Raw genomic sequence first — 16,597 nt, forward strand, 5'->3', positions numbered from 1 at the left:
TTGCTAAATCGACCCCTGAAGTGGATGTAATGTCTTATACCCTCATCCAGTTGTGTTGGCATGCTAACACCCATTCCTTTCATCCCTCTTCTAACTCTAGTGTCTATATCTATGGCTGTTGTGGAACCATAAGGTCCAGCAGGCATAATGGGGCCGACAGGTTCCTCAGCTTGCTCTTCCTGCATGCCCATTTTCCATTCCTTTCCTGCAGCCATGAATTAACCTCTTTCCATTGTGTCTTCTCATCTATCACTGGTTAATTCATGTTACAAGGTCTCCTTGTTAGCTTGTTGCTTATGTGTGTTTGTTTTACTTTTTTATTTTTTTTATTTTTGGACCGTCCCTAATGAAAATTCTGTTTTTTCCTCTATCCGCCCCCTGGTTGCTGATCCTTCCTCCCACACTTTTTACTCTTGTCTGTTGTGGTAAGTTGTACTTTGTGAATATTTCCTTATTAATTATTTTAACTTCAGTCAAGAGAAAAAAAAATATTGGTAGAAGAACCCTCCCTTACTGTGCCAGTTCAATTGGAAGGAAATATAAAGCATCATTTTTACAACTAAAATTCTCAAAAGAGGAGAAAAAAAACAGCTACCGAATTTTTATCTTAATTGGCAGAAGAAAAGTCGGGTCATCATAGTAATCCGTAAATTAATCCCATTTACGTTTTTCTATTTTGGCTCTAAATATTTGGCTGGCACAGTGTCTCCTATTTTTTTGTGTTGTGATTATGAATGTGAAATGTCTCCTATCCCCTGCAGTGGTGAGATGGGGTTACTGCAGCTTTAATAACCAAAATGGTGACCTTTATCTTGTCTTTCAATGCTTCCATGGCTTTTTGGCATAAACTCCTCTCTCAGATTGCTCTATTATTTTTTATTTTTTGCCAGAAAATAATAGGACACTTGGTGCTTTACAACCCTTTAAACCTCTCTGCTGCTGTATGTATTCTATCCTTTTAGGGATAACCACCTCTACAGAAAATATGGGGATTGGGGAAAGTTTGTTTCTTTCCATCTTGATAAAGTTTTGTCAAAAGAAAACAAGGGTTTCTGTCCAGTTCAGGTAGCCAGAGGTTCACCCCCTCCAGTACAGGCAGCCACCTGCACTATAGTTGGCCAAGGTGTTACCCCCAGTATAGTGTGAGTGTGGGGGGGGAAGGGGGGTATGTAACTTCCTTCTGCTTCACCGTCCTCAACACTCACAGACCAAGAGATTAGCGATGAGAGCAGCGCGTAGTAACCATGAGGCACACTTCAAACGCGGGAAATGACCCCACTTTTACATCTGCTGTGGTCACTGAGCCGCTCTCCCATCTGTTCATGTTGCTGCTGATCTGAGGTCCCTATGTGAGTGACTGAGAGGCAGTGGCGGCCATGCAAGTCGCAGACAGGATGTCCCTGCTCTGGGTGAGGCCCCAAGGGGTTGCACGGTTTTCCTGGGCCAAGCAGCACTACCTTCCCCCACTCCCTTTCCAAACAAGAAAAAAAACAAAAAACAGTCCATACTGGACGATCCACAGTAAGCAGTAGGACTGTGATCTATGCTGCTGTAAGTGCTCCTTTCCTCACTGGGTGTGTTCTAAGAGGGTAGAGTAGTAGCCAAGCTGCTGTTCAGAAGCCCTCCCAATCAGGACGCAGGAACAAGGCATCAGCTGAGCTGCGAGCCATGGCCACCCATTGAGATGGTCATGCTCCGTCAGTGGGGACAATCAGAAGAAATCTGTCTAAGTGCCAAACAATTTACCATTTTTAAACAGTTTTACAAAATGTCCATCAGAATTTATTTTACTGCCTTACTGGTGGACGGAAAATATCTCATATTGCAAAGGAGAAATTCTTTATGATAAAATTGCTGCAGAATTGCAGAATGACCACTGGACAATCTCTGCACAACTCTTTGCAAATCCTTCCCATTTATTTACTAGTCAGATCACGTACGCAGGAAATTTTTAATTTCACAGCAGCAGAAGATTGACTTCTAGTGGAGAGATGACATGTGCGACACACTGAAGTGCAAAATTAGAAATATGGATAGACTACAGCATACAAGACTGGCTGTAGATAGAAATGTTGTCATAGTCCACTGCAGGCACAAAGCAGTAGCAGAGCTTCTATTTATCTGTCTCATAAGCTCTTTGATTAGCTTGTGTCACATCAGTCCTTTTTAAACTACTTGGTCACTGGACATTTCTTGTAACACATAGCTTGAGCTTCGAGACCTCCTAAAAACGAATGCTAACACCGGGTAAAGTAAAGTTTTAATTATCACCAATATTAAAAATTGACAAAGCTTGTTTTGATTTGCAATTCTTCTCTATGTAGTCACTATCCATATTTACACATATATCCCGGCATTTCTTGACACTCCGAGAACCACTATTGTAGAAGTCTGCAGATTGCTCCTTAAAGTGAACCAGAGACAAAACACCCTCATGTATTTTACCATATATATCAGTTGGAACATTAGAGAAAACGCCTACCCTGCTCTCCGTTTCATCTTCACTGCTAAAAGTGTCTGTTATCAGCTGTGATAAGAATCCCCGACTGAGCATTCAGTCTGGCTTTGCCGGGAATGATTATAGCTGAGTCATTATAGCAGAGCTACAAGGGGGCAGGCTTGGGCGTGAAAAGACACCAGAGAAGACAGACTCCGCTATAATCATTCCGTAGCAAAGCCAGACTGAATGCTCAGTCGGGGATTCTTATCAGAGGTGATAACAATCAGATTAAACAGAGAACAATGAAACAAAGAGCAGATTAGGTGTTTACTGTCATGTTCCCACTGATTTATAAGGTAAAATACATGAGGGTGCTTCGTCTCTGGTTCTCTTTAAGCCACTTTGCCACTTCAAGAATGACACTTTATTTCTGGGAACAAGAAACACTCACCTGGTACAAGATCAGGAGAATAAGGCAGATGCTGCAAGATCTCAAGGCCACATGCCCTTGCTTTGTCAACTGCAACTTGAGATGCATGAGCTGGCTCAAGGCCAGTTCACACAGAATTTGAACTGGCGTAAATCACGGCGCTTGGCGTCACTCAAGCGCTGTCCATTCAGATAGATGGATAGTGTACTGGTTAAGGGCTCTGCCTCTGACACAGGAGACCGGGGTTTGAATCTGTTCTTCCTGTTCAGTAAGTCTGCCACATATTCAGTAGGAGACCTTGGGCAAGACTCCCTAACAATGCTACTGCCGATAGAGCGTGCCCTAGTGTCTGCAACTCTGGCGCTTTGAGTCCACCAGGAGAGAAGCGTGATATACATGTTGTGTCTTGCACTTTAATCATTGGTACCGGCTTTTCCCGACGTCTGCACAAACACCATGGTCGATCCCCTTGCCTACCATCTTTCGTCCTGGACGCTACATGCAGGGGGTCAAAACACAATGCATTTACCGAATGATGGGGACCGATGCCAAACGCTTCTCTGCTTGTTCGCAGAGAAGCATTTACCATTGGCTAAACACAATGCTGGTGAAAGATCATGTGAACTGAGCCGTAGTCACTTCTGGCACAATTTATATATGAAATAATGTATACAGTGAGCTGATTTTCTCAACATCATGCACTTAGGGACCAACAATGACAACATTTCATCAATATACCTTCAGGTGATAATTAAAATTTTACGATACCCCCTCATAGTTACAAATTCAGAGTTCCTGCTACAGCCACAGTGTACCTGCTGCTTTTCAGAAAGCAGGAGAGGAGACCAGCTGGCATATAGCACCAGTCATGCACAGAAGCTCTTTTTTGTCCAAGAGGACATCTGGGAAAAGTGAAATTTAAATCCCTTTTTTCTGTATCCCTAAATCCATATTTTATAAGTACAAGTTAAAGAATGCCATTATACAAAGAAAGGGTGACTGAACATAACCTTATAAAATAACTGGGAAGCATCTTCGTGTAGAAAAGAACAGAAGGAAGTGTGATTTGATCCTGTGAATCTTATATTCTTTTGGGGAATTCTCTTAACTGAGCGCCGCATGTTAGTTTGTATGCTGCCAAATTATGACTGAAGCGATGCCCGTGGACTGCACTGCTGACTTCACTCGGCAGTTTGTGTTTCACTGGAGAAAGCATTGCCAATACTTGGTGCCCTCTAAGCCCCTTTAGATGCCTACAAAGATCAGATGTTGATACCTGTGCGGCCGTACCCTACTCGCCTGCATCCATTGATCAGAGAATCTGCCAAAATAGATTTTCTCAGCTGTGAACTGTTGTTATGCCTAAAATAATCCAGTACCAGGGAGGCCTACTCCTTATTTACCCTCCTCCTCCTCCATTAATCAATATGCAAACTCAGTCGTGTATGCAAGTTCCTGGTTCAGTTCCTGGCAGTTCTGTGCCACCGCGCCTTCAAGTGCTGCTGAGACGCACCTGGACATCTGATCTGACAGCCCTCAGATATCTGGCCCGGGCTTTATTGCACTGAAGCATAAAAGTTTACTGGAGGAAATAGAGAAATTCTGAATGCTGCTAGCATTTTCTTAAAGTAAATTTGTCCCATAAAAAGTCCATGGGAGGAAAGAGCACAGCATGTAGGCAATTGTACTTATACACAGAAGTACAGTCATCTGTTTGCTTTAAAGGGGCACTATGGCAAAAAGAAATTAAAATATGTGCAAACATAAACAAGTAAGTAGTATGTTTTTTCCAGAATAAAATAGCCCATAAATTACTTCTCTCCTATGTTGCTATCACAGTAGGTAGTAGAAATCTGACAGAAGCTTAAAAAACTGTGTAGCGACCATGGAGGCTGGCCAGCATCATTGTTTAAATCCTTTTTAGGGAATATCTTTATAAAGAATAAAAGCCTTGCTGAGAATCCCCTATGAAGAGATGGACTAGTCCAAAACCTGTCGCTTCTGTCAGATTTCTACTACCTACTGTGACTGACAGCAACATAGGAGAATAGTAATTTATGGCTCATTTTACTCTGGAAAAAATGTACTTATTTGTCTATGTTTGCACATATTTTAAATTTTTTTGCCATAGTGCCCCTTTTAAGATAGATTTGACGTGAGAGGGACTTGGAAACTTCCATATTTATTTAAATTTAAAGAGAAAACAAGGCGTAAAAAAAATACTTACCTGAGGAGGAGGAAGTCTCTAGATCCTCCAGAGGCTTCCCATCAGTGGCGTAGCTAAGGTGCTGTGGGCCCTGATGCAAGTTTTACAGTGGGGCCCCGCAAGCACTCTATACATAACAATTGCCACTGCGCACCAAAACCTGCCAATGGCAACTACAGTGTCAGAAGTGCAAGAAGGGGATGGGGAGCAGTTTGTTAGTGATTACCACCATTCACAGTATCTATAGAAGTGATAATTATGAGCACAGGACCAATAGAGGGCTAATACTGTAGTTGAGGGAGGGCCCTTCGGGGCCCCTCTGGCCCAAGGGCCCCGATGCGGTCGCTACCGCTGCACCCCCTATTGCTACGCCCCTGCTTCCCATGCTTTTCTCTGGTCCTCCACTGCTGCTCAGGACTTTCCTGCACATTGGGGTCGCTCTCCTGCCAGAAGAGTGTGACCCTGATGTGCGCAATCTTACTGAGAAGGTGCAGCCATACTGGTGCAGTACTGCCGTGCTCCTGCCTGAAGAGGAGAGCATCTCTGATGTGATTACCGACAAGCCCTTGTTGGTGATCTTCAGGGAGGCCGTGCTCGGAACGAGGGACCGGAGGACGGCGTGGGAAGCCTCTATAGGATCCAGAGGCTTTCCTCTTCTTAGTAAGTTTACTTTTTGCCCCGACCTTCAGCTTAGGTACACTTTAAACTAGGTTAATTGCCTGATTGTCTTGCTGATCCTCTGCCTCTAATATTTTCAGCCACTAACCCAGGACAAATATGCAGATCAGGTGATGTAACTAAAGCCAGACCACCATAACTATAATAATCGGATAATAATTCCAACATTTGTATAGCGCTTTTCTCCTGTCGGACTCAAAGCGCTCAAGAGCTGCCGCCACTGGGACACGCTCAAGAGGCCACCCTGCAGTGTTAGGGAGTCTTGCCTTGAACTCCTTACTGAAAATGGGTACTGTCCCTAGCCAGGATTTGAACCCTGGTCTCCCATGTCAAAGGCGGTGTCCTTAATCAGTACACTATCCAGCCACTGATATGTGATTGTTGTAGGTATGTCATTTACACCCTACTGATGCTAAAAAAAAATCAACTGAACAGCCAAACACCTGGGATAGTTTAAAATTAAATAAACATGGCAGCCTCCATATCCCTCTCATTTCAGGGCAGGGTCACAAGAAAGCTTTAAACCGATCCTCCTAAATATGGTTTCTGGATGTAGAGATCTCTTTTTGTGGCCTCCTGTTCCCTCCCACTCTGTACTGTAAGTAAACAAAAATTGTCATCTCCAGTCTATCCAGAAGCTAGGCGTTAGACCACGGGGCAGAAATCTATTCCATGTCTGTGTTGAGTTGACCACATTTTCTGATGGACTGACCTATTACAGTTAACAGAAATGAGTCTTTGTTATTCAAAAGAAAGGAGAGGACACTCACTTAGAACCATAAACACTGTTTGCCTGATGTTGGTTTTGATGTTCATTTTTAGAGTACACTTGTGGAGGAATTATGGAAAAGTCTCTGTTGGCTTCCCAAAAAGTGTGTCAGTTTCTTGACTGTCATGCTGGTCCTCTGACTACAGTATGTTCTAAAGCATCTATCTGGAGAACATATACAGATCAGGCATCCTTCTTTTCCCCTGGCTTGCCAGATATGCAAACTTGATCTAGAGAAAATTCGGAGAAGGTAAATGACACCTTTAGCATTAAGCTGGCCATACACGAGTCAGTTTTTACTGTTGATGTCTAGCCGATTCGATCGTTTGATAGAATCTGCTAGAAATCAATGCCCCGGCATGCTAACCTGATGGATTTTTGCCCAAAAGCAATCAGATCGGTTGGTCATGTTGGGCCGAAGATATCGATATGCTTAATGCTGCAGTTAGATTTTTAATAGATTTCATGTTTAAATCTATTAAATAATCTTTGTGCAGTGTGTGGAAGGCTTCAATGAGATACTTCCTTCTCTAATCTATCTTTTGGCCACATCTAAAGGCGGCCATACATCTAGCGATTTTGTAGCCCTATCAACCATCCAGTCCAATATTTTTATCGAATGTAATGAAAATCAGCGCTGCGACAGGCATGCCCGATTGACTATTTGACAGATTTTGGGCCAAAATTGGTCAAATGTATTAACCAAACATGCTGGGAAGTCTTGGGCCGACGTTACTGATCGGGTGCTTGGCAGTAACGTCATGCCATATCACCACAAGCAATAAACGTGACGGAACCCCCAGGCCAGCCCCCGGTGCCCTTGCATTCAAATCCCACCTGTTCTAGCTGCCACTAGTGTCCAGCTACTCCTCCTTCCTCTATTCACAACCCCACTTAGCTGCTGTGTATAGCACTGCCACATGTGTGACGTCACGTGGCAGTGCTATACGTGTCAGCCACATGGGAGGAGTATGAAGGAAACTGGAGAACCTGGATACTAGTGTTAGCTGGAACAGGTGATTTCCAAGAGATTTCATGCTAGATCGCTAGGTGTATGGGCATCTTAATGTTGTGTATGGCCAGCCTTAGGTATGAAATCAGCATTTTTTATAATGGGTTAAAGATTGCATAGCTATCTAATAACCGATGTACTTTAAATTGAATTGTGAAACTTGGCACCTATTGGAAGAGTGATGCTCACTGGTGGTGTTTTTGTGAACTTGATGTGTCAGCCTGTAGGAGGGTGAACAGGAGAAACCACTCTACATTGTTTGGATATCTTACCAAGGATGGCTGTAACCTACTGAATGGTTGGCCGCATTGTATTTATCAGGGTTGTGTGTGGTTTTCTGTATCTTATGTTTATTTTTGGTTTATACTTGCCCTGTTTTTTTTTTATCTCACTGTTAATTATAGGTTGGAAAGAGAATGTTTGGAACATATTTCCGTGTTGGGTTTTATGGAACCAGATTTGGAGACCTTGACGAACAAGAGTTTGTTTACAAGGAACCAGCTATAACTAAACTGGCAGAGATCTCCCACAGGCTGGAGGTACTATAAAGTCACGTTTGTCCCAGTGCTGTGTTCCTGGTGCAGATGCCTCACTGTGTTTATTTACATTTAAGATTATAGCTCAGAACAACATTTTGAAGGTTTCTGAATGCCGTATGTTACGGTTTGTGAGGCTGTTGAATTCCATTCCTGGACAAACTGCTTAAAGTGCACCTAAACTGAGAGGGATATGGATGTTTCCATTTAAACAATACCAGTTGCTTGTCAGTCCTGCTGATCTTTTGCTGCAGTAGTGTCTGAACCACACACCTGAAACAAGCATGCATCCAGTCTTACTTCAGTCAGAGCACCTGATCTGCATGCTTGTTGAGGGGCTGTGGATTAAAGTATTAGAGACACAGGATCAGCAGAAGAGTCAGGCAACTGGTATTATTTTAAAAGGAAAAATCCATATCATTCTCAATGTAGGTTAACTTTAACCACTTACGGTAAGTACCAGCAGTCTCTGCCCCCTTTAAGGACCAGAGACCGCTGGTACAGAAATGGCCGAATCCTGACGAATCGCTGCACATACCCGCCGCAACCACCGTCACCCCCGCATGTCAGCAACCTGGGCCACCTACTCTGTTGTCTCTATGACGGCAGAGTTCCTGTGAGCCGGCCAGGAGCCACTTTGATTGGCTCCTGGCCCTGTCTTGCAATGTAAGCCAATGGCAGTTGCTTACATTGAAAGACAGGGTCAGCAGCCAATGAAATCGGCTCCTGACCCGCTCACAGGGCTCTGCCGTCATAGAGGCAGAGCGAGTGAGCTGCGACAGGAGACGGCGTAAATTCAGTGGCGCGATTGGCGGGAGCGATGAAAACTGCGTAAGTGCGCAGCGGTGAATGGAAATCTACGCCGTGGCAGCCAGATAGCCATCAAAGCAGGGCGTAGATTTTCAATTAGCCCGGTCCAGAAGTAGTTAAAGAAGAACTTTAGCAAAAAGGGGAAAAAAAAATCAATACATTGCAAAGTGAGAAGTTAAAAATAGAAGAAAAATCAAGAAATGATTGATAACCGCCATGTAATTTGTTCATCTTGTTTGATCCATAATCAGCCTGCATATAATCATCTTTACATCTTACTACTGGCAGACAAGAAAACAAAATAGACTGCATCAACTGCCATTATCTGTAACCATAACCTGTAACAATGCGATAGGCTAAAAGGTTTTTTATAGCTATGCATATGCACAGAGGGAGACACTGGTTGCTTGGCAGTTGAAAACAGCCACAATGCAATGAGGTGCACAGACCGGGAACTGTCAGAACACTGACATCACACTGTGGGAGGGGTTTCACCACAAAATCAGCCATACAGAACCCCCTGATTATCTATTAGAGAAAAGGTAAAGATTTCTCGTGGGAAAGGGGGCATCAGCTACTGATTGGGATGAAGTTCAATCCTTGGTTTACAGTTCCTCTTTAAAGGATGACTATAGCAAAAAAAAAAGTAAGCAGTTGAAATCTGACAGAATCAACAGGATTTGGACTAGTCCATCTCCTAATGGGGAAATTCTCAGGGTTTATTAAGCCTCCCTACTTCCTTGCACGCTATTTTGGCAGTTGGACTTGTCAACGACTGTTCAGGGAATGCTTTTGAAAACAAAGAAAACCTGAGCATCCCCTATGAGGAGATGGACTAGTCCAAAACCTGTCGGTTCTGTCAGATTTTAACCGCTTACTTTTTTCACTGTATTGGTCCTTTAACTTAATCCCCCCTTTACCAGACTTATGTAACTCATCTTTGGCCACCTGTGATGAATTTCGGAATGTAAATCAGGGAGGGCAAACACTGACTAAACTATTTATACATAATTATTGTAAACAATAAGCAATGTTATTCATGATGTCATTTTCACTACAGTACCTCTTTACATTCGGGTTTCGGTCAAGTGTACAGAGAATTCTATCAGAATGCAAGCGTGCATTTATAACGCACACAATAATTAATTATCTTTTCTTTGTTAGGGCTTCTATGGCGAGAGATTTGGGGAAGATGTTGTGGAAGTTATTAAGGACTCCAACCCAGTGGATAAATGCAAATTAGATGCCAATAAGGTAACGGAAAAGGTGCAATGCTTTGGGGCCTATTTATAAAGGGTAATACTGCCGGTTCATCAGAAAAAAGTGCTTTTATTTGTGTGCCTTAAAAGCGATTACTCTGTGCCTGAACTCACTCAGTACCTATTACTACTGTCTGAGGGGTAGGGAGAGAAATTGGTAATTCCATGGCCGTTCGACGTAGTTCTGCACGTGACCTCTCCAATTTTGACCCAATGTTTTTCCCATGATCAGTGACACTCCCAGACCCCCCCCCCCCCCCCCCCCCCCCCCCCCCCCCCGCCAAAAAAAAGGTCAAAATGGGCAATTTTGACGTAGACCAATTCTCAAAAAATCATAGCTTCGTCAAAAATCATTGCACAGACTGGAGATTGAGCTCGTTGGAAAGGTATTTATCTAAAGTTTAATATAAAGAATTCGTTTTTGAAAATTTTCAATATTTTTGTAAAATTTGAAAATTTAAAAACGAATTTTCGAAAAACACGTACCCTTCATTTGTAAACAAAAAGATTTGCAGAACCGCTAACTGAAGAAGCCTTTTTTCTTTAAAGCAAATCTTTTTGTTTAAAAATGTATGAATACAGACAACTAAATTTACTGAAAATCCTTGTATTTTGAGTACCGCAACCCCCATTTTTTAACAAGAGAGGGAGGGGAGAAGGGATGGGAGGGGGGAGTGGACATGAGTCTGGACGTAGCTGCGATAGAGAAGCCAGACTCCAGCACTCCCAGACACAACTGAGAACGTGGCGTCTCACGGGGCACTGCGCTATAAACAGTCATTTCTCATGAAGTAAGCAAGACCAAAAGTCAAACTTTCAGGAAAGGTAGCTCAAAGTGTGGCCTTTAACATCCAAAACTCAAAAAAATCAAAGTGTACATGTTTTTCAAAAATTCAATTTGAAAATTTTAAATTTAAAAAAAAAAAATTGACAATTTTCATTAAACTTTAGATAAATACCTTTCCAACAAGCTCAATCTGCCATCTGTGCAATGATTTTTGATGAAGCTATGATTTTTTTTTGAAAATTGGTCGACATCAAAATTGGCCATTTTGACTTTGACCAACTGCTCGGCCAAATTTCAGAAATTTTCACTAAAATTTGGTTGGGGGGGGGGGGGGGGGGTTTGGGGGGGTTAGGAGTCACTGATCACGGGAAAAAAAATTTGGTCAAAATCTGTAAGGTCAAGTGCAGAACTATGTCAAACGGCCATGGAATTACCCAAATGCTACCTGATATTGCTGAAATGGCGGGGCACAGCAGGGGTATAACAAGCCCCCAAGTAAAATGTTCATGGGGTTCTCTATCTTCCTCCACTTTTGTGTGTGTCCACGTCTGCTAAACTCCCCCACATAGTAAGTGCAGGGATCAGTGTAATATTTACCTGCCCGAGTGCTACGTCCGATCTTGTCTCCCACAAACCAGCCACTGGCTTTATGCTACGTACCCGGCTCACTAATCATGTGACATGCAGCATATTGTGTGGCTGCCAGGAAGAAGTGGAGCCCCCATGCAGGTAAATGTACACTGCTCTGCTATGGTTACCCTGCAACATAAAGAGGAAGAGCAAAACCCTTGGGCCCTCAATTCCGCAGGGGCTATTTATTGTTAAGCCAATTGGGGTGCATGTCACCACGAGTTACCGCTCCGGGGATACCAATGTTAGTGACACCTTTGCTCAGAAGAGAGACGTTGCACTCCAGGGCACACAACTCTAAGCTTCGTAATTTTTTTCAACGGGAACCAGTATTAGGCTTTGGGAGGGTGCAGAGTAATCTATATATCGTTCAGAATTATTTTTTAGCTACCCATGCCATGACCACTAATGGATCCCCATACCATCATGCATGCTGGCTTTAGAAGTGTGCACTCATAACAAGCAAGATAATCCTTCTTGTGTTTAATCCAAAGGATGCAGCATCCATGATTCCTAAAATCATTTTTAAAATTTAGATTCTTTGCACCCTGTGTTTCCACTTCCTACAGGTCCATGTTAAAGAACCCGAGGTGAGAGGTATTTGGAAGCGGTCATATTTGTTTCCTTTTAAACAATACCAGTTGCCTGGCAGCCTTATGGGTCTATTTGTCTGCAGTAGTGGCTGAAGTATATCAGAAACAAGCATCTTGTCAGTTCTGACAATATTGTCAGAAACCCCTGATATGCTGCATGCTTGTTCAGGGTCTATGGCTTAAAGTATTAGAAGCAGAGGATCAGCAGGACTGCCAGGCAACTGGTATTGCTTAAAAGAAAATAAATATGGCAGCCTCCATATAACTCTCAACTTGGGTTGACTTTAAATGAGAATGGGACCAGGCAAGGTGGCAGAATTTTTGTAACATATTTATATATGCATGGTAGAGTTTTATCTTGCATTTGTAGATACAATACATCAGCAAATTGTTTTTACAGGCAATTGGTTTTGGAAGGGTTTTTGAGCCTTTGCACTGTTTTCCACTACAGAATTGTTTTTAATGCTGTGCTGCAGGGGTGCCTTGAAGATTGCAACCATCCAGTGCTGCCTTCCGGCCTTGTCCCTTGCAAACAAGGATCTTTTCTAAATTCTCTTAACTTTTTAATATTCTGTACTATGGGTGATGAAATTCTCAAATTATTGGCAATTTTATAATGAGGAACATTGTTCTTACCAACTATACGACCGCGCCATGCCAAGTGGTGTGACCGCGGCGGCTCCCCCAAGACCACGTAACTCCAATTGGCGTCAAGTCCTGGAGGTGTATTTTGCAGAACGCACGCGCCGATGCGCGCACATCTTCGCTTGAGTGACTGAGTTTCGCTCCGTCATCATTCTCCCAGCAGCGATCGATGCTAGGAGACTATTAGTTTTGTTGTCTATTTACTTTGTACAGTGCTGCGATCTACTGCAGCGCTGTACTGGGGACAGCCATGTCACTCAGCTGTCCCCTAGAGAGGCTCAGGAGCGATTGGCTCTCATAGACTGATGCCTATGACATCCGATTGCTGTCATTGGCTGGTGGAGGGGGGGGGGGGGGGGGGGGGGGAAGAGTTAAAAAAAAAAAAAAAAGGTACATTTATGAAAAAAAAATAACCAGATACACACACACTAAAGAAAACATTGGGGGAGCGATCAGAGCCCACCAACAGAAAGCTATTTTGGTGGGCAGAAAAGGGGGGGGGATTCATTTGTGTGCTACGTGCTATGGCGCTGCAGCAAGCTTTTAAAGCTGCAGAGCCCAAAATTGTAAAAAATAGCCTGGTCACTAAGGGAGTGTAAGCCTACGGTCCTTAACTACCTGCGGACCGAGCGAGTATGAATCTATGGCGTGCAGGGGGCGCTGCGGTCCTGACCGGACGTAAACTCTACGTCCCATTGACCGCGCGCCCCCGCCCGTCCCCGTTGCTCGGTCCGTTCTGCCCCCGCCGCAATGTGATGCCCTGCTGCCTCTATGACGGCAGAGCACTGTGAGCCGGGCAGGAGCCGTTTTCATTGGCTCCTGGCCCTGTCATTCATGTAAGCCGTTCCCATTGGCTTACATGGAATGACAGGGTCAGGAGCCAAAGAAAGCGGCTCCTGACCGGCGCACAGCGCTCTGCCGTCCATAGTGACGGCAGAGAGAGCAGCCTGAGGCGGGGACAGAGCGGTGTGTCCGGCGGGAGCGACGGTAACTTGCGGCGATTCGTCGGGAAGCGGCGGGTTTGCTGGACCAGCACCCTCTGGTCCTTAAGGGGGCAGAGGGTGCTGGTCCCGAAAGGGTTAAGAAGTTAAATTGTTATATATTTTCCCTGCAGTGTTTCATAGAGTGGTGTATTCCTGCCTGTCTTTACGTCTCTGGGAGGCTCGTTTTATACGCAATCATGTTGCTGACCTGTTGCCATATTACCTGATTAGCTATGAGATATTCCACCAGTATGTTTAGGAAACACTTCTCATAATGTATTTCTAGTCATACACATGTGTTCATTAACCAAGTTCCTTATTTCTTCTGTGACAGGCTTTCATCCAGATTACGTACGTGGAACCGTACTTTGACACCTATGAGATGAAAGACAGAATCACATACTTTGACAAGAACTACAACCTGCGCAGGTTCATGTATTGCACCCCCTTCACGCTGGACGGACGGGCACACGGGGAATTACATGAGCAGTTCAAGCGCAAGACCATCCTGACCACATCACATGCTTTCCCCTACATCAAAACCCGCATCAACGTCATCCACAAGGAGGAGGTGAGGTGCTATGATCCATACACACAAGAAAGGGAAGCTATGCTCATCAAAGGGCCCATGATTTCAATTGAAATTGGGCCAAGGAGAGCTGTCAACCTACATACAAACGATCATTAACTCTCTGCACTCAAACATGACAATCTGGAACTGTAGCGGTGTTAAAAACAACTTAAATTCAAGTTGTATTCAGTTGCACTAAATGAAGAATATTTGCTTCCAAAATGGTGTGCTTGCAAAAGCATTCCATACTAGACCCTTTCACCAGTGTTGAGGTTCCTCCAAGTAAAATGGGACCCTACTCTACCCCCACCAGTCACCTAAAAAGCAAACATTTCATGCTCATAAACCTGGGATTCCAGCTGAGGCCTGACTGGTTCTATTATTCTAGAGAACACATGCATGCACATAACTCAGATTAAGTTACCCCATTATAGAAATCATCCCTTCAACTTAGTTTACTGCTTAAAGAGACACTGAAGCTAAAAAAAATGATATAATGATTTGTATGTGTGGTACAGCTAAGAAATAAAACATTAGGAGCAGAGACATGAGTCTAATATTCTTTACAGTACAGGAAGAGTTAAGAAACTCCAGTTGTTAATCTATGCAAAAAAGCCATTGAGCTTCACAACTTTCAAAGTCGCATAGAGCTCTGTCTTCTGAAGCTTGTTGTCTCAACTGACAGTCATTTATTTTCTTTTTCTCTGCAGAGGACAGTTCAAAAGATCACTAGCCTGCTCTGTAAAATCTAAAATCATTTAGCATGCTGAGTAATGTGTAAACTGCAAATATTAGAGAATGATGCAATGTTATTTAAACAAAAAAAAAAACTATAGAACTGAAAATAGAACTATAGGATTATTTTCTTTGCTACTAATATTCTAGTAATTATCCGTACTACACATACAATTCATTATATCAATTTTTTTTTCCCGCTTCATTGTCTCTTTAACCTAATTTGGGGTTAATCATTTTAGGCTGAAAGCAGCTTAGCAGTTGCAGCTTGTACATTTTTGAACCCTATAACTGGATTTAGTGTAAAACTCTCTCCACTGTCATTTCACATTTGTAATGGTGATGAGTTTGAGTCATTTCAACATTGCCCAGTTGAAAACAATTGTTTTGTCAGTAAACACAACCACACACGGACATGACAGGAACACACATTCTATCCTGTTCAATTGTTTTTTGGTGGAAGAGAGTGGTGGAGAGAGTGCATAGAAGTAAGATGTTCCACACTCTTTCATAACTCCTTTGCATAAACTATCAAGATAATTGTTGTGAACGATCTGCTGGTCAGTTAAAGGCCCATGCACACGCTAGATGGAAGTCACCCGATAGGGATTGGGACCCAAACCCTTGGGTGACATCGCTGGCCTGAGACTGTACAGACTGTTGAAATGAGGGGGGGGCGGGAGATGTCGTCCCACGGGGGGCAGGGCAAGAACAAAACGATTGGGCGTTGATCTGCCTGGCGGTGGGCAGGGACCTCTCTTCACATGCCAGATTATCGGCAGAAGCGGTTGTTATTGGCCGCCACAGCCGACTTCAATCAAGCGTGTGTATGGGCCTTTAGGTCGACCTATACACATCCAACAACAGATTTTCACAGTTTCTTTACTGCAATCTGTGTCCAAAGTCTTCTTTAAAGTGCTGATTCATGTCTATCATCTTTATGCCTTCTAGTGGTAAATGTGTGGTGTGGCAGAGCCAGTATACAGTACAGAGTCCTCTGCTATAAGCAATTGGGTAAAAGGATATTGCGTATAATCACTGTGAATTCTCTGTGTGTGATCTGCAGATTATCCTGACTCCTATCGAGGTGGCCATTGAGGACATGCAGAAAAAGACTCAGGAGCTGGCTTTCGCCACCCACCAAGATCCAGCTGATCCGAAAATGCTGCAGATGGTTCTTCAGGGGTCAGTGGGGACCACCGTCAATCAGGTGTGTTCACCATAAACCTACTAAACTTTTAGCACAAGACTTGAGTTAAAGAGCACCAAGGTTGTAAAATGTAAAAGCTTATGTAAATCTCTGATTTAGTTATGCAAGAATCGTCAGGTGCCAGCCTGCCAGGGTTAGTAACTCATCCGCTTGCAGTATGTCTGAAACTCACAGGTGTAATACTGCTCCTGACCACTGGAGGGAATTATTACACCGCACACTTATTGCTACTTTTCAGAGTAAATTAGGTAGGTAGAAAACATTTAAAACTTTTTCTACCTACTTAATTTGTTTGGCTAACAC

At 43.4% G+C, this 16,597-nt stretch overlaps 1 protein-coding gene across 16 annotated transcripts in view; it reads left to right on the plus strand.

The window, feature by feature from the left end:
• The window catches only part of DOCK7 (dedicator of cytokinesis 7), a 279,505-nt gene that overhangs the window by 254,936 nt on the left and 7,972 nt on the right, over positions 1–16,597 (plus strand). For 11 of the 16 annotated variants that reach the window (XM_068239352.1, XM_068239337.1, XM_068239342.1 and 8 more), the window contains 4 exons: positions 7,949–8,074; positions 10,046–10,135; positions 14,113–14,349; positions 16,151–16,294. In XM_068239352.1, the coding sequence (XP_068095453.1) occupies positions 7,949–8,074; positions 10,046–10,135; positions 14,113–14,349; positions 16,151–16,294 (597 nt within the window). Of the gene's footprint in view, positions 1–7,939; positions 8,075–10,045; positions 10,136–14,112; positions 14,350–16,150; positions 16,295–16,597 lie in introns of all 16 variants that reach the window. The other 5 variants (XM_068239340.1, XM_068239345.1, XM_068239348.1 and 2 more) reach the window with 1 other exon arrangement.

Source organism: Hyperolius riggenbachi, chromosome 6 (assembly GCF_040937935.1).
Source record: "Hyperolius riggenbachi isolate aHypRig1 chromosome 6, aHypRig1.pri, whole genome shotgun sequence".
Taxonomy (NCBI): domain Eukaryota; kingdom Metazoa; phylum Chordata; class Amphibia; order Anura; family Hyperoliidae; genus Hyperolius; species Hyperolius riggenbachi.